Raw genomic sequence first — 26,669 nt, forward strand, 5'->3', positions numbered from 1 at the left:
CAAAGCAGTTTCTTTAATAACCAATTAAAGCAATACAAATACAGAAGGACCTCCTGCACCATTAAAATATTACAAGGATTGTTTTGAAGCTGGAATTACATAAAGAAAATTAGAGTTAGCTGACAATGTATAACAGACCAGTAATAAATGAAGAAAAACAGCTATTTGATGACTCAAGACACTAAGAATCTGGACTCCAGAGATGATTCAGAGGTCAAGAGCATTGTACTACCCTTGTATAGGATCTGATTTCAGTTACTAGGACCCAAAGCAGGTGGCTAACAGCATCATGTAACTACAATTCCATGAGAATCAATGCACTCTTCTGGCCTCTGAAGGCACTACACACAGAAATGTGTAAGCACACACAATAAAGCTAGCACTACTCCACTCCTACTACCATTATCACTGCTGCTACTACTAATGATTAAAGAACTACACAATTCAATTATAGGATTTATTCTTTGACCACACCCAGTCATTCACAGTACAAATACATGATTTAAAAGTTTTAAGAATTTATTGCCATGGGAACAGTTCTGGTGGGAAACCAATCATTTTCTCCTGGAACACTTTATCAAAGGCTTCAGCTTGGGCTACAGTAAAGTGATTCTTCCAGTCTCCAGTCGTGCCTGGAAAATGTGAAGAAGACACAAAGATGGGTTAATGATCTTGACACTATCACCCCTTAATTTAAAATGCTTAACATATCTCTCAATCCTCTCTTCACAAACTTGACAAGGAACAAACAGTATATAAAGTGAAACTACCACTGACTCCCTAGATAATCCTTCTTATGCCTTGCAATAATATGCAAAGAGATTTCTACCTCTGTGGAAATATTGACCCACTTTATTCTTTCCCATCCTGTCAACTACAAAATCTAACAGTGTCAACACTAGCTCACACTCTAGATGGCCAGATTATTTCTGTTCCCCACTATACCTGATTGCACCACACTGTTCATCCCAACAGAGTTTTTTATCTTAATTATCCAAGATGACTTCAATTGTTCTTTCTACATTTTAGTGTTTACTTATAGAAGTTCTGAAAAGCATGCAAGCAACTTTTAAAACATCTTTTAAAGTTAATTTTAATTATGTGTATAGGTGCACATGAAAGCAGGTACCTTCAGAAGTTAGAGGCAGTGTATCTCTTGGAGCTGGAGATACACACAGTTGTGAACTACATGACAGTAAAGATGCAGGAGACACAGAAACAGTCAGCAGTGAATGTCCCAGGACTCCTCTTTTCAATCAGTATGGTGTTTGGTAATGTATGCACATCTACATTATTTCATCCTCTGTCCTTTTTACAATCTTTGGTTTTGATAACTGCATTATAAGATGTCTCTAGTTGTAATGTTAAATTGTCCAACTGTTCACACTGCACAGTATGTACCTTCACACTGGAGTGCTCATATATTCCATATAATAATATCTTGTTCTTTTATTTTCTTATTAATGGCACTGTAATCATCTCTTCCTTTCTTCCAAGCAGAACTCTGAATCCCCTGTGCTTGCTGTATTTTATTTTATAATTGTGATGCTTTGACATGCTCATTTCTATTTTGTATATATGCACAAAATCTAATATATTTGAAATATAAAATGATTCGTAAATTGTAAAAGCTTTCATTTAATCAAGCACATCAGGCAAAGGGAACATACTCAACATGGGTTTGTTGAAAGCATTCCTGAATGAGTGAAGAAGGTATTGGCATTGTTCCATTTTGCTGCCGCAGAAAATTAGTCCCTGAGATTTTACCCAGCATGATATTGATGAATTCAGGTGAAGCAAAAACGATTGGCAATAAAGGTCAGGCTTTTCCTTATCATATTACATTCTTTATTAAAGATTTGTTGTTAATTATGTATATATCATTCTGCCTGCATGTATCTGTGAAAACCAGAAGAGGTCACCAGATCTTACTACCCATGGTTGCAAGCCATCATGTGGTTGCTAGGAATTGAACTCAGGACCTTTGGAAGGACAGTCATTGTTCTTAACCTCTGAGTCATATCTCCAGATCATCACATTATTTTCTGGAAGAATCATGTATGTTAATTTGAAGCCTCTAGTAGTATTTATTAAAATATATATGAAGAATTCATAATTAAATGGTAATTATTGACATACCATATTCAAATAATATAGCATTATTTATGTGAATATAAGACTGCCATCTGTTGTGGTGGGAAGTTATAAGTATCCTTTTCTAATCTCAGCTTTATAGTTATCATCACTTTTAGAACAAGCTATTTTAATTTCTCCCACAGCACGCCTGGCTTTTAATAAACCGGAATAGATGCTGACATACCAGAACTTCAGTAAATTCAATGTGAATGAGTCAAGTTAAGAGAAGCATGTTTTTGAAGGTACACACATGAAGTTCTAAGTTAGAATATGTAAATATTCTGTGCACCTTACAAGTAAATACTTCTTCTTTTTCTAAAATTCTCCTCAAACTCTGGTCTGTCAGGGGACAAGATAACCCTACTACATGGTGGCTTAATTCTTGTTGATAAGAAAATTCCTAATAGTTCTGGTAGCTGTAAGTCTCACAAAAATATTTTTGTTCAGACTCTACCTGGCATTTCTTATGGCCTGTAGATAGTGGGCTTCTCCCTAGGTCTTTTTCTGCCTCTAAGATTAATGTCTTAGACATTCGTACACAAATACACACATATACACACATACAATCACACACACATATGTGTATGTAAATAAATATAAATATATCCTACTGAGACATATGATACATGAGCCATACTATATTTTGGAATAGAATAAGCTAATCCTATTTCGGTCTCATGCTCCACCACTCTATGATGGAGGAAGCCTGAAGGTTAAGGCTGAAGTATCTAAATTATTGGTAGAAGAAAATGAAATCCATTGTTCTCTGATTCCTGCATCTATACCCAAATTCTGTACTCATCTCCAGAGACCTGATATCTGACTCATTCCTTCTTCAGCAGAGTTCCATCTCACCAATTATTTGCTAGAAAGGTGTAGGTGAGATTCCAGGTGTTATTCACTCTGGCAAAGTTACTCCTTAATTTTAAAGCAATGAAATCATGCCCACAATTTTTTCCCAGCATTAAGAGGTAGCACAGACATAAAGAATATGGATATTACTATTCCAGGAGGCAATTCAGAACCAGCTGAGTAGCCCTGAGTCTGAAATAATTCAAATTTAGGTTGGAAAGTACCATCATACTGTAGCAGTGGTGAATAATTTGCATTGTCTTTATGGGTCTAGAGCCTACTATGAGTCAGTAATCTTGACATATTCAATATCTTTTCGAATCATTTTGTAGGAAGTGATTTCAGTGTTTATCATCCCAAATATATCTTTGGTCCCATGCATTAACATTTTCTTTAGAGGTGAGTTCTAAGATACAGGGAGCCTTACAGAGCCTCATTGCAACATGTCTGCACTTCATTTTATATTGAGGGTACTGGACAGATGCAATACCAAGATACTCTCCCACAACAAGTCAATTCTTTTTCAGAGTTCCTGAAAGCCACATCATCAACATGGAAAGATTCCATTGCAAGGTCTGTAAGAAACTATGTTGTAATGAGCAATGACTTTTGAAACATTCCCAACTTTCTTACAGCCTCATTGAAACAACAAGCTCTCCACATATTCTGACATATTTTGAAGCTAGATATAATTTTCTTCACCTTTCCTCATGAGATGCAAACCATTAGTAATCACATCTTCTGGGACGAGGCTAAAATTGGACATTTTATTTTCTTTCATGACTTGGAAGGAACTGTACTTGAGGACCAGATCCAGCTCATCTTTCTCTAATTTCTTTCCTAGGAAGTCACAGATCTTCTCAATAGTTCCTCTTGTATCCTAAAAAGAGAAGAAACAAAAAAAAGATGCTAATGAACAGAGAGATCTGAGAGAACAGATGCAGAGAAGTTAACTGTGGATGGACACTGAAAAGGGGGCATGGAGAAAGAAATGACACCTTGATATGCAAAAGCATTGAAAGATTTGAGGAAAAAAACAGGACAATTACAGATGGCAGAAGTCACACACACAGCATTTTATAATGAGTTAGACTTGTAATGTGTCTGATGTCTGGACCTAAAAGACAGAGACTGATTTCTTTTAGGGAGGAGAGGATACTAGAGACAGGATGTCACATACCAAGGCTGATCTTAAACTTACTTTGTAGTAGATGAAGGCCTGGAGAATGTGATCCTCCAGTTTCCAGTTCTGTAAAGTTGTGTTCACAGATGCATGCCAACACACCCACTAAATGCATTGGGATATTTTTTCCTTTAGACAGGGTCTCACTATGCAGCCTTGTTTGGTGGGATGGAACTTGATATGGAGACTGGACTGACCTCAAGCTCAAATAGGTAAAGGATCTACCACCTGAATTTGCCTCCTAAGTGCTGGCATTTAAGTTGTATAGCACCATACCCCACTTGCCCGAGCATTTAAAGAGATTTAGAGAGATACTTTCAGATAGTGATAAATGGGAATGAAGGCAGTGTGCACAAAGATTTTGAGAGAAGTTAATGTTTACACCATGTAATACTGTTTCCTATGGGTAACTGAGAATAATAGAGTTTTGCAGCACTTTCATAAGAATGATGTCAATATTCATTACTTGGGGGCATTTCAGGGAGCTTTTATTCTATTTTGAGTTATGTTATCATACTGTAACTCAGATATCCATCACATTCATATTCTTCTTGTTTCAGATACCCATATGCTGGAATCACAAATGTGCGCTGTCCCAATTGTTAATCAAAGAAGACAGTCATAAGAAGGCAGAAGCTTGGAATAGTGAAGACTTTGCTTTGAATTCTAGCCTTTTTCATGGAACTCTAAAGGTGTTATTGGTGCCAAACTTTTATTATATATTTTTCACAGATTCATAATATTTTATGGGAAGGTAAATAATCAGGGCAATATCAGAAAATAATGTGTTGAATTTTGTGAACAGGAGACTTATACAGCTGGATAATGAATCTTATTTAATTTATTTATTAAATTTATTTAAAATAAATAATAAATGAGAAAGTAAAAGATTTTTAAAAGGAAAGTAGTCTTTGGTGTTGCTACATAAATGGAAACTTTCTGTTCCTGGACGAAAACATTGAGGAACCAAGTTTTTTTTCTATGATCCAATTTTCCTGTTTTTGTTGCTTCATTATATTTTTCATTAAAAAATGCTTTTTCTGACTTTTGTTAGAGATGCAGGTAGGCTGGCTGCAGATTTTACATTTCCCTGTGCCCCTCTAGACCCAATCCCCCAGTCTCATCCCCACTTTTGCCACAGAAAAATCTGTGGCTACTTCCCCTATCTAGAGTACATCTCATAGATGTTCTTCTAACTTCACTGCTCAAGCTCAATGTACTATCCCAACACACAAATCTAAAAGTCCTGTCTTCGAACTCACCAATGACTCTGGCTAGGGACAAGGTAAGTTAATTGCAGATCATCACCTATCCCTCATTACTTTGAAACCAATGCCCCAATGTTACCCCTACTATGCATCAGAACATCTTAATTATCCACCTACATCTCTAGTAGATCTCATAGACCACTCCTAACATCCCTATCCCAACTCATTTTATTGTTCTACACTTTACCTCCACCAAGAATTCCCTTGGAACTCACAAGCCAAGATAGTCAGGGAAGCAATTTGGCTAAATGCAGATCTTCACCTCCACATTTGTTACTCCAAGTCCAGTCTCCTAGTCTCATTCCCAGCTCTGTGTAGAATACCTGGTTCAGCATCCCTCCCACAAATGCTATTGCTGCAAGTGGATAAAACAGATCTGAAACTCCAAAGTTCCTTCTCCCCACTCATTGCTTTGTCTGAGCCCTAAAATTCAGAAGTCACTCTCTACGAACCCAAATGCCACTCTAACAGGAAAGCAAGTGGGCTAACTGCAGATCTTCCTTACTCCCTCCATTCTTCCAATTCCAAAGCTCAGTCTCATTCACAGGTTTTTATCAATCTTTCTGCTGTGGTCTATCCTCAGTGGCCCCATTCCCAGGTGACTGCGTGGATTCTGTGGAAAACTGCTTGCTTCCCTCCTGTGGACGTTCTTCTGCCCCCTTATCACATTCCCAATTATATGTGTCAGCTTCCTATATCCAGAAACACATTTTACCTAGCATTTCCAGTGGCCACACTGATCAGGATCCCAGTCAACACAGAGCCACCACACTGTCTAAGTATCAAACAGGTCAAAAGAATAATGAAGGAAGCACCAATGCAACACAGACAGGACCAGATATCAGCACCTAGAATTACAATTTCCCTAATCTCAGAAGCATAGATTACAGCCTAAAAATGTAATAAATATCATCCTGGACAGTATGTCTTCACTGGAGGCCAGCAACACTACTAAAGCAGTCCCTGATGATTTCAATGTAGCTATGGAGCAAGAAAAAAACCTAAAAACAAGAAATAAATAAAGTCCATTAAAAAAATCTTTCAAAACACAAACTTTGGAAAGAAATGAATAAAACTATTCAAGACCTGAAGGTGGAAATAGAATTAATCAAGAAAACTGAAAGTGAAGGAAATCTGAAAAAGAAAAATTTAGGAACTTGAAAAGGACCCTCAGAGGTGAGCTTCATGAACAAAATAGGTGAGATGGATTTGAGATTCTTAAGCATTGAAGCCAACATAGATGAAAAATGGATATATTTGTCAAAGAAAATTTGACCTAAACCTAAAAGCTCCTGTCACAAAACAATCAGGATACCTGGGATACTATTAAAAGATCAAGTTTAATAATAGGAATAGAGAAAGAAAAAGAAAAAACAAGGTTAATGGCACAGAAAATATTTTCAATAAACTCAGAAGAAAATTTCTGTAACATAAATGAGATTTCTATCACAGTAAAAGAATCATACAGAATACCCTATAGATTGAGTTGGGAAATAAAGTACCCCAAAATATGATAACTATAAAAAATCTAAACACAGAATACAAATTATGAATGAATAAATGGATTAGGGCTGGAATGGGAGGACCAAGTGAGGAGTGGAAAACAGAGAGGCTTGAGGGAGTTAATGTGGAGAGAGACAGCTAAAATTAAGGGATATATGAGGGAAAATATGCAACCTAATAGAGTAAAAACTCTATCATCTATCTACCTACCTACCTACCTACTTACCTATCTATCTATCTATCTATCTATCTATCTATTTGTCTGTCTACCTATCTATCTATCCATCTATCTAAAGGCAATTCAAATAATATAACCTAACAATGGGGGACAATTGTGTCTGAAATGGCCATGTCTTGTTACCAAAGAAGTACTGAGATAGGGTTACATGTAATTGAGTAGGTAACAAAGAGATCTCATGGGAGAACCCCTAAACAAGGTTGCATTCCACAAAGTAACAATAAGTCCCTATTGCTCAAGACAACACCTCCATAACTCATTGAATTTTGAGATGCTGGACTGGAGACTATGCAGTGAGTTTCCACCCCTGCTTTACAGCATCTTTGTTACAGGAAGGTACTCTGCACATTATCCAAAGAGAAATGTACATATGAAGCCAGTCACAAATCCTTTGATCTACAATGATGTCCTACCTGCAAGATATGTTAGGGCACAAAGCTGATGCGAGTAACCAACAAACAACTTGTCTTATGTAAGGCCTATTTCCTGAGATGGAACCCATACCTGATGCTGCTTTGGTGACCAGAGAATAGATAGCTGGGGGACCAAGGGTAAAACAAAATAATACTGGTTTGAAAGTGTTAGTGACAAAATGATTTCTAATGATATTCTGCCATGCTCAAATTAGTGCCTTGTTCAGACATTTTCAGAGTATCTGTCTCCTGAAACGGTTGAGAATAAATATAGAGATCCATAAACAGATGATACACAGAGTGAGATACTTTTGAACAATCATCCCTACATGAGATGTCTCTACCAAGTACCTCCCTTGAGATCTCAGTGGAAGAAGAAGAAGAAGAAGAAGAAGAAGAAGAAGAAGAAGAAGAAGAAGAAGAAGAAGAAGAAGAGTGTAAAACAATAGAAGAGTGAAGGTGTAAGTCACAAACAATTCCACACCAGTTTGGAATTATGATTAATAGAATGGTTATTTATTTAAAGGGGAAAACTTACAGATCACCGTCCCAGACAACAGCCCTCTGCACAGTCAGGAAAGGAGCCTAGTCGCCAGAAGCGGAGCCGGAAGCCAGAGAGAGAGCAGAGGGAAGTGGCTGCTTTTTTAAAGGGAGAGAGACCACACACCAATGGGCTGGTATCTCAGTGGCTATTGGCTGAAGGAGCAGAAGGAGCTCCCGCAACAGAAGAGGGAGGACTCCAAGAACACAAGGCTCTCCACATCAGCATGAGAAAAGCTCATATGAACCCACAGACTGGAGCCGCATGAATATTGCCATACTAGTCTGCACCAATCCTCTGATTATATATTGGGACTTGCAGTTTAGTGATTTTATGGGCTTCCTGAATGTATGAACATCTGCGTCTCTGCTTGTGCCTTCTCTTGTGTTGCTTGCTTTCTGTTGGTTTGTCTTGTCCAACTGTGAGGTGACAATATTACTTCATCATATTGAATTTTATTTTGTTATATTTTTAAAATATGAACAAATGAATAAATGAATGAAAATATCAGACAACGAAAAATGTTAATAGCTGAGCTGTCATTTATACCAACTAGGAGAGGAAAAAATTAAATTTATTTAAAGTAATGGCATTGGATTTATCAGCCACTTCAAGACAGTCTTCATATTCAGGAGTAGTTGGCAACAGAGATTATAGCATCTTTTACTATTGATGAAATTTAAAAAAAAAGGAAGACAATGAATCATAGCAAAGAGCTTATACTAATTTTTGGAAGAAATTAATACCAATTATCCCAAAAGTGATAGAATTAACCTTATAAAGAGTATTACGTGGATCCTTCCCTGAATTGTACATGACACACCAATAACTGGATCACATGCATTTTATACTGATGCAAATAAACCAGGAAATGCAGGTTACAAATCAGAAGAATTAAGTAAGATAGAACAAAGCCCTTATAATTCTGCCCAAGAGATATATAAAGAACCTCTTAATATAGTTACTGATTTGCAGTATGCAGAAAGAGTTGTCTTGCATATTGAAACCAATGAAGTAATACCATATGATACAGATTTGACTTTATTATTCATTCAGGTTCAAAACATAATCAGGAATAGGCTTTGTCCCATATAAATAACACACATCTGATCCCATATGAGTCTGCTAAGTCCTCTAGCACAAGGTAATGCAGAAATTAATTATTGGTTGGAAGTGTGCTGAAGGCCTCAGAATTTCACAAAAACATCATGTCAATTGCAAAGGTTTAAAGAAAGATTTCTATTAAATGTCAACAAGTTACAGAGATTATAAAGAGATATCCTAATTTCTCTTTCTATGATCAAATACCATTACCTGCAGGGAGTAACACAAAGGGTACTCAAAGGAATGAGATCTGGCAATGGATGTGTTCCACTTTACAGAATTTGGAAAATTAAAATATGTACACCACACCATTGACACTTATTCAGGTTTTCAATGGGCAACTGCCTTGAGCTCAGGAAAGGCTGCTTCAGTAATCACACATTTATTAGGAATTATGGCTATCATGGTATACCTGTACAAATAAAGACAGATAATGACTCAGCATATGTCTCTAAGAAATGAAACAGTTTTTTGCTTATTATAATATAAAGTATATTACAGGTATATCGAACAAACCTGCAACTCAGGCAGTTATAGAAAGAACAAAGTGAATGATGTGGGATTTCCCTCATTATGTTGTGATTACCATTAATAAATAAAGAAACTGCTTTGGACCTATAGTAAAGAAGAACTTAGCTATAAAAGAAAACTAAACTGAATGCTAGGATAAAGAAGAACAGAGTCAGAGAGAAGCCATGTAGCCCTGCTAGAGCCAGATGGAACTTTAGTTGGTAAGCCACAGCCACATGGCAATACACAGATTAATATAAATGTGTTAAATTAATATGCAAGAGTCAGCCACTAAGAAGCTAGAGCTAATGGGCCAAGCTGTGATTTAATTAATATGGTTTCTGTGTGATTATTTCAGTTTTCAAACAAACAAGCAGACTCCCTCCTACAAATTGGTGCACCAACATGGCAGACTAAATCCACTTAAAAATGTGAAAGAGCTTTAAAAGCAATTCTCGACATAAAAGAACAGAGTTTAGCACAGTTTCATGGTATCCACATTTTTTTCTAGATGGGATTGCAGTGAGTAAGGTGCCATGAGGAACAGTAAAATCTGTGTGACTTCTTTTTTTAAAAAAAAAAAAGCAGCTTCCTACTTTGCCAACACGAATGGCTCTGGCTCTTTTGGGAGGTTTGACTATTGAGCATTTAAATGGGGTTTGTGGATAGTGTACTACAAGTTATTTAGTGGCAGCATGGGCCAACTGGTTATCAGAGTTGAGGTGGTGATGATGGCTCCCACCCAGCAGTCTCAGGCACTAAGGAACCTCCACCATTTTGGACTGTGCAGAGCAAGCCGGAAGTAATATATATATATATATATATATATATATATATATATATATATCCTAGGAATGCTGCAGCTTGAGTTTTTAAGAAGCATTTAGCATTTTAAGATCTCCTAGAAACCAAAGAATTACAGATACACAATAGTACACATTCAGACATGAAAGACTTCTAAATGGGCCACAGTGTTGGGAAAGAAAAGAGTATAGAGAGTTATAAAAAGAAGTAAATGGTTTTTAAAAAATAAAACAATGTCTTTAAAGAGGCAGTACAGATAGTCATAGATTAAAGAAGTAAAGATAATAAAATGAATATGAAAAAGTAATAGAGTAAAAATAAGCCACATAAAGATGAAAGATACTCAGAGAATGTGGATTGTGTATTTTATTATGTTTTCTTTGAATTTTTTGACTGTGAAGAGCTAAATACAGAGAGACATTTCATTATACGGGCTGACAAGCTAAATCAGCATGTATATTATTAAGGTTTCTAGACTTCAGAATTTGGGTCTAAAAAAATGTTGCTTTGGAAAAGAGGTTCTTCTTTTGTTTCCACAGAGGATAAAAACCTGTGAATTCATTCCAGGCTAATGTTGTTTAATGAACTAAGACCCCCTCAAAGGTTGCCTTAAACACCCCTCAAAAAATTACTTCACCCAATAAACATCAGGAAGAAGTTTAGACAGAACAATGCCCTTATTCCCAACATTGTCTATAAATGTGTCTTTACATTTGAAGAGGGATATGTAATATATATTTGCATTGGTATGGATCTTGGTTTGCTGATACAAATTGAGGTCAATTTTGTTATATGGTGTATATGTATTTCTGATCTTGATTAAGGTATTGTGTTTGTCCAGCTCATTTAAAAATGCAACGTATAATTAAGAAATATAGGCTAATAGATAATCATCTATAATAGTTAAGCTTGTAGTCATGTTAGATTTTCTAGGTGTACAGAGATGTATTTCAGATAGATATATATTCTTCAAACCTTTCAAAGACAACAGAATATAGCATTTTAAATGTTTTAAGAATGTAGGACATTAAGAATGTAAGAGTCGGTCAACAAGAAGCTAAGGCTAATGGGCCAAGCAGTGTTTTAACTAATATGGTTTTTGTGTGATTATTTCAGTTCTGGGCAGCTGGGACAAACAAGTGGTCTCTCTCCTACAATCGAACTATAAAGGATATGCTAAACAAACAGAAAAAGGTGGAAAATACTCCCAGAAAGAGATTGCCTAATGCTTTATTAACCTTGAGTTTTCTTAACACTAATGAGAAATGAATAATAACAGCAGAGAGACATTGGATGATAGAAAAAACTTCTGAATTAAATCAGCTGGTATATTTCAAGGATATGCTGACCTCAAATGGAAACTATGTTAGGGAAGTGGTTTTGCACTTGTTTCCACAGGAGAAAAAAAGCTATGGATACCATCAAAATTGATAAAGATTTGATTTGAAAAAGAGAAATCTCTTGAGAAAGAGAAATGACAGCTAATTCACAGAGGTGACAATCATAAGAAAACCTCATAAGGACTGGGGAAGAGTTCTGTTTTGTCTTTAAAGAAAATACTCATCTTCATAGAATCAAGAGAACTTGGACAATTAGATGCCTAAAGATGGAAAGATAGCTATACAGAAAGAATCACCAAGCTAAGAGAAATCTGACTTATCATTTCCATGGTAAAATTTGATTATCCAGACATGTGTACATTTCTAATTAAAAATAAGAGCTGGCTTTGGAGTTGGACAATGACTATCCTTCTCTAAATCCAAGCATGTAGCTAAAAATAATTCAGAATTTTTGTCTCATGTCAGGAGCCATCTGGTATGGGAAAGAGAGAAGATAGATTTGAAGGAAATATTTTACTTTTCTTCATGCCTATTTTGTGTATATCGTATCTTTCATTAAACAAAAGTCTATATGAATAATGTTTAAGTTTTCAACAATGAACACTAGATTTTCTTGTAGTAATCTTTGAAACTTCCAGGTAGAAGATGGTGCCGACAACAATGATTCCACCTGGTTAATTAAGGCATCATGATAGCACTACTATGAGACCAGGTTTTGGGGACCAGCTCCAGAAATGGTGAGCCTTCTTACAATGCTTTGGTCAGAACTTCAAATAAGAACTTTTAAAAAAAAACCCTATCGACTACTCAAAGACCTTACACAATTATATAAAACAGTAATTTTAAACTTAACTGTCATTTTACTTTTACAGGATCCCATAGAAAGAACATTGCCCCCATGACAGCTCAAAGCAATTCTAGAAGATGACATCTTCTTTCCCCAACAAACTTTGTCCTTAGGGTTAGGGACACCATTTTGGGGAAGATTATAACTCATATAGGGTTGGGAGTTGAGGTGGAAATCATGTAGCCTCAGAGATCTAAAAAAAAAAAAAAAAAAAAAAAAAAAAAAAAAAAAAAAAAAACAGAAACAAATAAAGAGGGAAAACTGAATGGGATGATAGGTAGATTAGTGTGAACTTACTCACACTAATAATAATAATAGTGAGTAATAGAGTGGATACTTGAGAGCTATTATTTACCGACAATTTACATTGGTATAAATTTTTGTATGTTGATATAAGTTCAAATTCTATTTGTTATATTGAATATGCTCTGATTTCTGCTTAACTGTATTTTTATCTGTATGTTTGTATACCTATGCAAAGTTATTTTGTCAGAGTGTATACATGTATGCTTCTACCTGTGTTTAAGACATTTTGTATATTGATACAATTTTAGGATATATTTATCATATTGCATTATATATTTCTACCTGTGATCAAGTATTTTTTTTATATTTATTTATTTATTATGTATATAGTATTCTGTATGAATGTATGCCTGCAGGCCAGAAGAGGGCACCAGACCTCATTACAGATGGTTGTGAGCCACCATGTGGTTGCTGGGAATTGAACTCAGGACCTTTGGAAGAGCAGGCAATGCTCTTAACCGCTGAGCCATCTCGCCAGCCCTGTGATCAAGTATTTATACATTGTTTACATTTTGAGATCATTGCACTCACTTGTTGCACAGTTGTTTAAAGATTGTTTAATATTCTAATATGAAGTCTTAGTCTTTAAGTTATGCAGGTGTTAAGTATTATACATCAATAGTCATCCATGTTTGTCTACATATAGTTAAACTAATCAGGTTCTTTAGATACATAGAGATAGACTGTATCTATCCACATATCTAGGTAAAGTTTAACCACTTCAAAGATCTGTAGAACATGGCATTTAAATAACTTGGGATTTTGTCAGTGTGAGACATGATTGCTCTTGGCAATCATTGATCTATTCCTGAGAATGTTGAGCACCAAAGACACTCCACTTGGAATTTGATTTCTTCTTGGCACAACTGGTTTTTTGTCCATTCCTTGACCAATGACAAAGTGCACAATTTCCAGACTTGACCCAGCAGGATACAAGAAAAAATGCTGCCGAACCTTCACAAGACAGGGTAAGACGGTTCTGAAAAATTTCCTGCCTCTGAAAATGGTCTGTCAGTTACTCTAGGCCTTAGCCAAAGTTGTCTGCTTTGACATTACAAATAAGACATTGGGTGATTGCCTAGGCAGCCAGTTGTCTCTGTCATCTACTATACATTTTGGAAGCTGCTTGATTGTGCTTCCTGCCTACTCAAGTAATATTATCTCCCTTCTCCAGTCCTCAATGGGGTTGAAGACTAGATAGTCATCATTACCATCCTCTTATGATCTAGTCACGCCATTTCTACTACAATCTTAGACTCCTTAGGATAGAAGTTTATTAAAACATTAGGATATGTTACTTGCTTAATATTGTTTATGCTGGTTGTAATTCTAACTTTATACTTGATATCTGTTCCTGGTGCACGTAGTTTTGTATTAAACAAAGGGGGGAGGTACTTTGGGAGCTCCTTCAGCCAATAGCCTTTAAGATACCAGCTCACTAGGGCGTGGTCTCTTATAGTATAAATGCAGCTGTAAAGAGTGCGCTGGCTCTCTCTTTGGACTCTCATTTCTGGCTGCTAGCTTCAGTTCCTGTTTCCCATTAGTGCAGAGGACTGTGATCTGTGAGCCTACCCCTAAATAAATAAACCTTTATAATAAATAATCCTGAACTAGTGTGGGATTATTTTATAACTTCCATCATCAAGAGGGAGTATTTTTAACTAAATGAACATAAAATACACAAAATTATTTTTTCTTAATGGGCTTTTGAAACAATGTCTCTTGTAGTCAACCCTGACCTCAAACCAACCATACAAGCAAAGATGATCTAGAACTCCTGAAACTGACTCTATGTCTCAGAGCTGGGTTTTCAGCCAAGTGACACACTGCTGAGGTATTTTTTTAATTTTTAAGAGATATTTGAGACACACCCAAAGTACTTAACCATACTTATACCATCAATTGGAAATTTTAATGAAATGAAACCTTCAATGATCAGGTAAATGTATAGTCTATCAGTCTATTTAAATATATGGCATTACTTACTGGTGAAACATTTTAAATATTCTCTAGTAAGACTTTGGAAATCTGTAGTGTTATCTAGTCCATCCTGAAAAACCCTCTGTACTGCAGAGCACAGGACACCAACTTTCCTGACTGGCTGCACCCTGTAGATGCCCAGTCAGATTTGTGGAGCACTCAGTACTGTTCCTGTGACCCCAGCACTTGTATTCTCCCAGAACTCACTGATGGTTTTCTTCTTTGTCTCTCTTCTTATAGTCATGGGTAGATGACATACATTTTGGCACAACAGTAGAATAACATTACTATCCCCACTAACCACTGACCACTGCATTATCAGATGTATCAAATGTGCTGCCTAGACAGAATTAAAAACCTGTAGTGCAAGTGTGAGCTACCCCTCCCTTTCTCAAGGTAAAGTAGGGTAAAGAAGACATGGAAAATGGACTAGGAGGTTGGAGAGGAAATGTCAGATGCAGGTCAATAAAGGACATAAGCAATAACCTAACTTTTATTGAGTGTTTATGAGCCTAACACTGACATGGCAACACTGAGGAATGTGAGGTGCTCCATGGGGTGGGTTTGTGAGAGGGTTTGTGGTTGAAATAAGAATGTTGGTTACCTGTTTCAGGTCTTCATAGCTCAAAAGCAGGAAGTTGTCCCTTTCTCTCATGGACAGCCAGGCACGGGTGTGCTCAAACCATGATCCATATACAACTGTGTGAAGGGAGGAAGAAATTGTTGGTTACGAAGAATAAAAGTGAGCACTGCCTGATATTCTGCACTTTCATGCAAATGGTAGATACCTCTATTAAGAAAAATCAAACTGACATTTACAATATTCAATGTAACATATGATACATACACTACAATGAGCTGATTAAATAAAAAACACTAGTAAGCTCATCACCCCACTGCTTTACCACTGATGCCAAGAGGAGACATCCTCCTGTTGGGTATCAATGACTGAGGCATGTGTTTGGTGAAAAGCAATCACACCAATAGAGTAAGCCAGAGGTTTCTAGACATGGTCAGGTTTGTACTATTTTAATTCCATCATCTCTGAAGAACAATCTAAAGTAATTATGAGGGAGATCACCTTCTACTGGCTTCCCCCTCTAAGTTGCCCCCACTACTCAATAGTCACTCTTCAACACCCAAGCCTCGAAAACACAGACAAGTAGAGACCTTCCAAGCATAGACATCCACCTTTACATCCAAACTTCATTTATGTTCCTAAGGCTATTTTGATGTGTTCACAATAGATCCTGGTCTAGTGCACTCTCTTCTTGTCTCAGCCTCCATTTCACACTTGCACTGTTACCCATTATCTGAAGAAATAACTGAATCAAATCAGGAAAGAAGGTAAGAGTTAAGTCAGGGTAAGAGCAGTAAAATATATGAATTCAAGGATTCTAAGATTTAATTGAAAGCTGAGGGTAAATGACCTACCGAGAAGTTGTATAGAGAAAGTGAATTCCACAAGAATTGGCAGAATTAAGTCACTTAAAGAGATTGAAAGCTGGTCTCAGGTAATAGCTCAGTGGAATGCATTTGCCTTGTAAGTGTGAGCACCTCAGTTTGAGTACTTAGGAACTATTGAACAAAATAGAAATTAAGGTTCAACACCTAATGTTGTTGGTCTTCCACATTCAAGCTTTGGATCAAGAACAGATATAGTCACACATTTGTTTCCATACAATCATGGACACACACACCTATGCCCATCAAAAAAGGTTAAAAGCCAAGCCAGAAGTGGTGGCATACATTTGAAATACTAAATCTCAGGAGTTAAGAGTCAAGGGAAGACTAGAGCTTCAATGTCATTTTCCATTACATTGTGAATTAGTGACCAACTAGAGATACACCTGATCATGTCTGAAAATAAGCAAAAAAACAAAAGCATGTTAGTGAGAGCATCAAAAATAAACCAATGACATATACATTGCTGATAATTAACAGTTGTTCTGCTTTAGAGGTCATTTTTAAAGATAATGTGTTTATTTGGAGGCTGGGATTACAAAGTATATGTCAAGAAGGCTCTCTGTCTGTTTTGTAGAAAAGGATTACTTGAACTATTGATCCACTGTATTCATCCCATAAATGTCATGAGTGAAAGCTTTTAAAATATTACTCAGCCTGAATATATTATTTTCTTACACTTTAATTGATATATATCAAGTTATGAGACCTAGTGGCTGTATCCAACAACAATAATTCACAAGGTCTGAGTGTTAGTGGGAGAGCAATGGTCAATAAGCAAGCAAGAAAGTACCTGCCTCCTGGTCAAGTGTTCTAGTGGGACAAAAAAGGTTCAATGACAGAGTTGGCAAGAATGGTAACTTATATGATGTTGTGAAGAATGATTCCTATCAGTACAGCAACAGGTTGAGTGAAATACTATGAAGGTATGCATTAAGATTTCATGATAGGGGGCTGGAGAGATGGCTCAGAGGTTAAGAGCATTGCCTGCTCTTCCAAAGGTCCTGAGTTCAATTCCCAGCAACCACATGGTGGCTCACAACCATCTATAATGGGGTCTGGTGCCCTCTTCTGGCCTGAAGGCATAAACACAGACAGAATATTGTATATACAATAAATAAATAAATATTAAAAAAACAGTTTGCAAGATTTATTAAAAAAAAGATTGCATGATAGCGTTACTAATCATATCAATCAATAGAATGAGGGGAATATATCATCAGGTTGAGGTAGAGAAAGGTTGAAAATAGGAGAGGTAGTGGATATGAAAGATGGAGAAAGAGAGAGAGAGAGAGAATGTTATACATCGACATTCAGAGAACATGAAAGGCTTTAGAAACTTGTACTTAATGAAATAATTTTTAAAAGATTTATTTTATTTTTATTTTTACATATGTTTGTGCATTTTCACATGCATATGAGTATGTGTGTGCCCACAGATATTAGAAGGATGCCATTTCTCCTCAAGCTAGAGATATAAAAAATTGGGAGAAACTTGATGTGGGTTCTGGAAACAAACTCCCCTCCTCTAAAAAGCCACAAGTTCTTTTAATCACTGAAGCATCTCCATAGACCCTAATTACATAATTATGAAAAGTAATTTATAAAAACAATTTTATTGTACCAGGAAAAGTAAAAATTAGCACAAATGGTCTACACAACAAATAAATTTGAAATGAAGAAAATACAGATACAAAATTAAATGGTGGCACTATGAGAACAACAGGTAAAAAAGTACTTACCATATACTCCTGATGATTAAACTGTCTCTGTAACCCACATAGATTATGAGTAGACAATTGACTCCACAAAGTTATTATTAGGTTCTCACAAAAGTTCTGTGAGATGTGTGTACACACAGAGACACTCTAGCACACACATGCACAACACACACATACACACACACACCCCAGATCATAATAAAAAAGATATTTTTGAAGAAAAATATATCACAGTATGAAGGCATGGTGGGGGACTTGGGAAAATTCAATAAGAACAAAGTTGTTATAATAAGAAGACAGGAAGAGAAATTACAAGATATCTCTGTCCCTCTATGAAAAGATGAAATGCAAAGTTAAAGGTACAGAAAATGTTTTATTATCATATCCCATGAGAAGAAAAGAGATAGTGTGTTTAGTAGCTTTTAATGTTAACTTAACACAACATATAACTAATCTTGAAAGAAAATTTGAATGAGGAATATTCTAGATTACATTGATCTGTGGGCATGTCTTTGAAAGGTTGTTATTATATTCATTAATAATGCAGAAAGGCCGGGTGGTGGTGGCGCGCGCCTTAATCCCAGCACTCGGGAGGCAGAGGCAGACAGATCTCTGTGAATTCAAGGCCAGCCTGGTCTACAAGAGCTAGTTCCAGAACAGGAACCAAAAGCTACGGAAAAACCATGTCTCAAAAATTAAAAAAAAATAAATAAAAATAATGCAGAAAGGTGGGACACAATGTGGGCAGCATAATTCCCTACTCACCGTAGTATAGAAAAGTAGGGAAGAGAAGGTTAGCTGCAAGCAAGAGAGCAGGGCAAACATATTGTCTCTCTGCCCTTGACTGTGAAATGTAGTGCTTTAATTTCCTACCAAAACATTCCAGTAATAAACTGTGATCTGGAGTTGTAAGTAAAACCAAAACTTTTCGCTCTACTATTGGATTTTCTTTTATTCTAGTCCTATGTTGGAATGCCCAATACCTAAACATTGTTGGCTGTTTTACTCTTTTTTTTTTCTTTCCTCTTTGGGGGCGTCTGCCTCACATCTCACAAATAAATCAGACATGGAGACTTATTCTTTCTTATAAATGCCAGCCTTAGCTTCGCTTTTTTTCTAGTCAAAAAATAAATTTATCCCATCCATCTTTTGTCATTGGGCTTTTACCTTTTCCTATTTCTTGCATGTCTTTTCTTTCTTCCCTACTCTGTGACTTGCTATGTAGCTGCGTGACTAGACCCCGAAGTAAATCTCCTTTCCTTTCTTCCCCATCTCTTTTCCATGAGGTCTCTTCCTATTTATTCTCTCTGCCTACCAGCCCTGCCTATCCTTTTTTCCTACCTCAATATTGCCTGCTTAGCTCTCTCTTAAAACATCAGGTGTTTTAGACAGGCAAAGTTTCACAGCTTCACAGAGTTAAACAAATAAAACATAAAAGAATGCAACATGAACTGGCTTTGTGGGAAATATAAAATTTTTTATATTTTATATATAAATATAAAATATATAAAGATCTCAAGAAATTAGATATTAAAAATTTAAATAACCCAATTAAAAATGGGGTACTGAACTAAACAGAGAATTCACTACAGAAGAATATCAAATGGTCCAATAATACTTAAGGACATGTTCAACTTCCTTAGCAATCAGGGAAATGTAAAACAAATCAACTCTGAGATACCATCTTACAACTGTCAGAATGGCTAAGATCAAAAACACCATAGGGAACCTGAAATGACCCTATCCTATAGCCATACTGATGAATATCTTGCATATCATCATAGAACCTTCATCTGGTGATGGATGGAGATAGAGACAGAGACCCACACTGGAGCACTGGACTGAGCTCCCAAGGTCCCAATGAGGAGCAGAAGGAGGGAGAACATGAGCAAAGAAGTCGGGACCACGAGGGGTGCACCCACCCACTGAGACAGTGGAGCTGATCTATTGGGAGCTCACCAAGGTCAGCTGGACAGTGACTGAAAAAGCATGGGATAAAACTGGACTCTCTGAACATGGCGAACAATGAGGGCTGATGAGAAGCCAAGGACAATGGCACGGGGTTTTGAACCTACGTAATGTGCTGGCTTTGTGGGAGCCTAGCCAGTTTGGATGTTCACCTTCCTAGAAATGGACGGAGGGGGGAGGACCTAGGACTTACCACAGGGCAGGGAACCCTGACTGCTCTTTGGACTGGAGAGGGAGGGGGAGAGGAGTGGGGGGAGGGGTAGAAGGGTGGGAGGAGGGGGGAGAAGGGTGGGAGGAGGGGAGGGAAATGGGAGGCTGGGAGGAGGTGGAAACTTGTTTTTTTTTTCTCCTTTTCTCAATAAAAAAAAATTATAAAAATAAAAAAAAAATTTTAAAAAAAAAGATCCAAATGAGGAGCAGAAGGAGGGAGAACATGAGCAAGGAAGTCAGGACCACGAGGGGTGCACCCACCCACTGTGACAGTGGAACTGATCTATTGAGAGCTCACCAAGGCCAGCGGGACTGGGACTGAATAAGCATGGGATGAAACCGGACTTTCTGAACGTGGCGGACAATGAAGGCTGATGAGAAGCCAAGGGCAATGGCACTAGGTTTCGATCCTAACACATGAACTGGCTTTGTGGGAGCCTAGCCTGTTTGGATGCTCACCTTCCTGGTCCTGGATAGAAGTGGGAGGACCTTGGACTTCCCGCAGGGCAGGGAATCTGGACTGCTCTTTATTCTCGAGAGGAAGGGGAAATGGAGTGGGGGAAAGAGGACAGGCGTAGGGGGGTGGGGGAGGGGGCGATGTGTGCGAGGAGGGGGAGGGAAATGGGAAACAGGGAAGAGGCAGAAAAATTTTTTTTGCAATAACTAAAAAAAACACCAATGATAGCCTATGCTGGAGAGGATGTGGAGTAAGGGGGACACTCATTCTTTGCTGGTGGGAATGCAAACTTGTACAACAACTTTTGAAATCAGTATGGTGGTTTCTCAGAAAATTGAGAGTCAACCTACCTCATGATCCAGCAATACCACCCTTGCGAAAATACCCAAAAGTTGCTCAATCCTACTACAAAATCATTTGTTCAACTGTGTTCATAGCAACACTATTTGTAATAGCCAGAACCTGGAAAAAAAACTAGATGCCCCTCAATGGAAGAATGGATAAAGAAAGTGTGGCACATCTACCTACACATTAGAGTACTACTCAGTGGTAAAAAAAAAATAATAATAATAATGACACCTTGAATTTTGTATACAAATGGATTAAATTAGAAAACACTATTCTGAGTGACAAAATTTAGGAGCATGAGGGCAGGGAGTAGAAGGAAGGGAAGAAGGGGAAGAGGAAGGAAGTAGTGGAGTGTTCAGGAGAGCTTTGAGGGAATGGGATAGTTGAGATGGACAAAGGACAGATATGAGAGCAAGAAAAGAAATGTCTTGATTGAGGGAACCATTTTGGGGTTAGCAAGAAACCTGGCTCTAGAAAAATTCCCAGTAAGCCCCAAGGATGATCCCAGATAAGACCCTAAGCAATAGAGAGGGTGTCTCAACTCGTCTTGCCCTGTAGTCAGACTGATGATTATCTTAAACATCACCATAGAAATTTTGTCCAACAACAGATAGAAAGAAAGACAGAGACCTGAATCAGAGCACTGGACTGAGCACCAAAGATCCAGTTAAAGAGTGGAAGGAGGGAGAGTATGAGCAAGGAAGTCAAGACCATGAGGGGTTCACCCAAAAAGACAACATGCCTGAGCTAATGGGAGCTCACCAACTCCAACTGAACTGGGAATGAATGAGCATGGGATCAACCTAGTCCCTCTGAATGTAGTTGACAGTTGTGGCAGACTGAGGGGCCAATGACAATGGCACTGGGATTTGTCTCTACTACATGTACTGGCTTTTGGGGATCCTTTTCTCTTTGGATGTATACCACGCTCAACCTGGATGTAGTGGGGAAGGCCTTGGACCTTCTACAGGTCAGGGTGCCTTGCCCTCTCTTAATATTGGAGGAGGATGGGGAAGATGTGTGGAGGACTGGAAGGGAAGAGGGAGGAGGAGAGGAAGTAGAAATTTGGTTTGGTATTTTTTAAAGTAATAAAATGGAATAAATGTCTTTGAGCCTATAGCAACTCCTATATTTAATAGGATACTCACCATTTCCTTTGAGGAACCATTCAAAATAATTTATCAGAGATTCTGGATTCTTAATAAGGTTTGTCTTATGCAAGAAAAAATAACCAGACACAAGAACATCTCTGGGATTTCTGATGACATAGATCATCTAAAATGGAAAAACATATACATGAGGGTCAATATAGTCATTCACCACTTTTAGCTGGAAAAATGTATATGAAATGACAATCAAATATCATGAAGTTTCCATAGACATTTGTTAATTTTATTTGGAAAAATCATACTTAAGTACAATATAGACAAGATCCTCTTTTAGACTTTAATTTGATTTACAAATACATAACAGCAAAATGACTGAGGTCACTAATACTGTAAAATACAAAAACAATAATAAAAATCCAACACTCGCCGGGTAGTGGTGGCTCACGCCTTTAATCCCAGCACTCGGGAGGCAGAGGCAGGCGGATCTCTGGGAGTTCGAGGCCAGCCTGGTCTACAAGAGCTAGTTCCGGGACAGGCACCAAAGCTACAGAGAAACCCTGTCTCGGAAAAAAAATAATCCAACACTGATTCTATAGTTGTAAAAAACAATATCTCACAGTGTGAAATATCATCGATCTGCTCTGAAAGAGCAACTTATGTACGCAGAATATTGAGTACTGTGCTCAATCGATCTGTAATATGACAAACTTTTTGGTTTCTGTAACTATAACTACCAAATATAACCCTCAAAACAATTATGGTCCAGAGCTTAAAGCCAATGTGCCATTACACAATGGTGAAAAAAAAGACCTACAGGAAACTAAGAAATGAAAAGAGTCAGAGAAAACAATTTCTTTTGGGGAAAGCATAACTATGGGTCACATAATGCTGAATGCTCATCCCAGAAAACATACAGACAAGGAACATTGTACAGACAGAGTTGATTGTAGTTAAGTATTTATAAATATGTAGATATGTATAAATATACATATACAATAACAATCAATGAAAAAAGAGCGTAAATTTGAAAGAGAAAAAGGAGGGCTATATAAATGAGTGTGGAGGAAGGGGATGGGGGAGTGTTGTATATAATTAAATTGTAATCTCAAAAATAAAAGAAATAAATTAAAATAAATAAATTTAGTAAAAGGATACTTATATTTTGAACCAATGCCTTTGTGACATTATTCAAGAATTTATCTCTTTATGCCTCAATTTCTCCAGTCAATAGTTTGCCAAATTCAGATAAGACACAAACACATATTTTTGAATGGTCATAACTCAATTGTGATATTTCTAGGAGAGATAGTTCCTCTAAGAGTGTCTTTGCAGTTTAAGCATAAAATAATAATAAGTTCTGTGGTGGAGGGACTTCCAGTAAATGTTCTTACTAACAAGAAGCTATGAATATTTCTGATCCTTTCTGTAGTTCTTCTATCAGGAACATGGGTGATTCCTGTGGTTACGGATCTCAATGGACAGCTAGACCCAGCAAGACACAGTGGATACAGATGAGCCATAACTGTTGAACATGTTTCAATGCCTGTTCATGTTGTTTCACCTATGAGGTAGTCTGTGTTGGGAGTTTCACCCACTGTGCATGAGGTATTTATAGAATCAAGATTAGCTAATTAATTAATTAATTACTTTGGTGACAGACAAACAATAATATCTACTGTACATTATAATTTTAACTCTATTTGACCTGTATATATAGTTCCTTGATGCTCTAATGTGTTGTTCCACTTTCTGTCATATATCTGCCTGGATCACTGTGTGGTGATTGACATCATGGTACTTTGATTTAGTCTGAGGAAGGAACACATCAATATCACCTAGTGAATGAGAATCCCAGCTTTCCTGCCTCAACCTACAAAATCAGAGTCAATTTAAACAAGAGCTCCAGGGCCTGTCATGGTAGAATAAGTTCAATGAGCATTTGATCAGGGATTTCTCAATCACTGGATACTGACCTTGGCCTTGGAACTGAAGAAAGACTTGGGGAAAAGATGGAAGGGAAGATGAGAGCTGATGAGGCGTGGACCTTCCTTATTGATTAAAGTTTGATATCCGTCTTCAGACTCTACCCAGGGTGAGCGTTCCCAGATGGGCACAGATTGAATCCACTGTGGATTCCCCTTGGTGTGAATCAAGCAGACAATCTCAATCAGCCAGTTAGTTCCTGAACAAGAAGGAAAATTGATGGTGAGTAATTTCAACATTATTTGTTAAAAAGCCTCAAGTAGAATTTACAGTCACACTATTTACAGTACAGCTGTTTCCAAGTACACAGAACTGTGGCATTCACAATGTCTACATGGTGTTAGCACAAAGTATATTGATCTAGCACATACCCAATGCTTCACTTGGAAAAACTGAGATTATACTCAGTACACTTCACCTGCCTCCGGATCATCCCCATCAGTCCTGGGCCATCATCAGTCTACATTCTGGTGCAGTGAATTTGAATATCCCAATTATTTCACAGGGTGGGGATATAAAATCTGTTATAGCTAGCACGAAAAAAATCTAGAAGAGCTCCCTTCTTTTAATACAATTCCCTTGAGATACATCCATCCTGCAGTGTGTCTGTGAGTACTGCTTGTCCATAAGGTAAATAAATGTCCTCTTGTCTATTTAACACACACACACACACTCTATCCATGTTTGCCTGCTCATTTATCAGTGGATATTTATCTACCTTTCTTCCCTAGGATATTGTCTGAATCTTTATCCTGAATTCCACTGTCCTTCATTTTCCAAATTATTGCACATTCCTTGTCAGGAACCTATTACTGTCCTATTGGTCAATGCTTCTTCCACCCAGCAAACATCCCTTCCCCAAAAGTAATGATGCCTCTTTTTGGTTCGTTGAGTTTGAGACTCTTTCTACAACCTGAACAAGAACCATGGTAATTCTCTACATGACATTTTACTCTCCATCACATATTCTTATATCCATGACTTTTTCCTCTTGATGTTATTTTTTTCTTTAATTTCATGATTCTCCCTCTTTCACTCACTTGTCTACACAGAGACAAAACAATGCCAGAGTCTGCCTTAGCATCCATTGACATTTCTCTCTTTTTTTCTTTCTTTTCTTAAAAAATAATTATTAGATTTTTTTAAAAAAATACCAACCCAAATTCCCACTCCCTCCCCTCCTACCATTTCCTCCACAAACACTCCCCCCCAACTAATCCTAAGAGAGGTTAAGGCAACATTGCTCTCTTGTCTTAACTGATCTTCGACCACACATAGCAGGCTAAAGTCTTTCTCTGAGTGTGAATGTGCTGACACAAAGCTCTCCTTACCCACAAAGCATTTTAAACATCTGAAATACAGGACACTCCACTCATTGCCTAAATTAATGATGATCAATGTCCCAACCTTCCTCATACAGTTCAAGATCATTCTCACTAACAGTCCTTACCTGATTTGGGGTAAGTCAACATGATTGTGTCTTCATCTCTAACCACAAACTTATCACCAACTTCTTTAAGTATTTCTTTTTCAAACCCTAATGCAGGAAAAGGTATTCCTTCAAACCAAAGGTAGTCTGACATGGCCAAGAGCTCTTTGTGGGTGCTGTTAGGATTCCACCTTTACCCACCTGTACAGCTTCTCGATAATCTTGAGAGCTAACATTTATAGTACAGTGAAAAGAAATCATTAACAGCCCATAGTTCATTCCAAAACTAACTACTGAGAGGAAGAAAGAGATATTGTAACAATAAGTCAAAGGTTGTTGTATTAAGCAATAGTGAACTCATACAGAGTTCACTCTTGAGCATTTCTGAGCCTGAGTTCATGACTCCAAACTAGAAACTCTATAATAAGTGCTAGGTCATAGAAATGGGACTCACTTATCATGCTTTCTAATTCAATTTAGCTTTCAGAGTGGTTTCAAATGTGCAAAAAATTACAGAGATCATACAAAATGTTGCAACAAGCAATTTCTTTTTTAAATAGTGGTTGTCTTTTCAGAAACTCAAATTTCCTTAGCTGCATATATGACTCCAACCCTTGCCCTCTCCCCATCCAACCATCTCTTTATTTCCCCTATGTATGTGTTCTTTAATTTTCATTGATACAAGCATATAATCACATGTTATTAAAACATACTGAGTCCATTTAGTTCTGTTTGTATGTGAATGTATTCTGAGTTGAGCACTTGGAAAGTTTTTTCAAAGGTTCCAGGAAGCAGTCAAAGTAGCATAGTGTGTACAACTAAGAACAAAAGCTCCTGCTGAGAAATATTTTGATTCTTGCATGTACTCTAGCCTGGAGAAACATGTGGAAATTGTATGAAAGTTTGAGTGATGGAGTACCAGACCCTGGTCTGTCTCTAATCCCTCTCTCCTGCT

General features: G+C 37.3%; 1 protein-coding gene across 1 annotated transcript; it reads right to left on the bottom strand.

Annotated features, from left to right (window-relative positions):
• Nucleotides 1-501: 501 nt before the first annotated feature.
• Nucleotides 502-25,931, bottom strand: LOC121449521 (sulfotransferase 2A1-like). Its single transcript, XM_041654000.1, has 6 exons — nucleotides 25,736-25,931; nucleotides 24,276-24,484; nucleotides 22,342-22,468; nucleotides 15,630-15,724; nucleotides 3,691-3,868; nucleotides 502-632 (listed from the first exon to the last, which is right to left on the bottom strand). The coding sequence occupies exons 1-6, from the start codon at nucleotides 25,866-25,868 to the stop codon at nucleotides 520-522; spliced, it is 855 nt and encodes a 284-aa protein (XP_041509934.1). The 5' UTR covers nucleotides 25,869-25,931; the 3' UTR covers nucleotides 502-519.
• Nucleotides 25,932-26,669: the final 738 nt, after the last annotated feature.

The sequence above is a fragment of the Microtus oregoni genome, unplaced genomic scaffold (assembly GCF_018167655.1).
Source record: "Microtus oregoni isolate MIOR12 unplaced genomic scaffold, Mior012 000006F_ref0000085, whole genome shotgun sequence".
Classification (NCBI taxonomy): Eukaryota; Metazoa; Chordata; class Mammalia; order Rodentia; family Cricetidae; genus Microtus; species Microtus oregoni.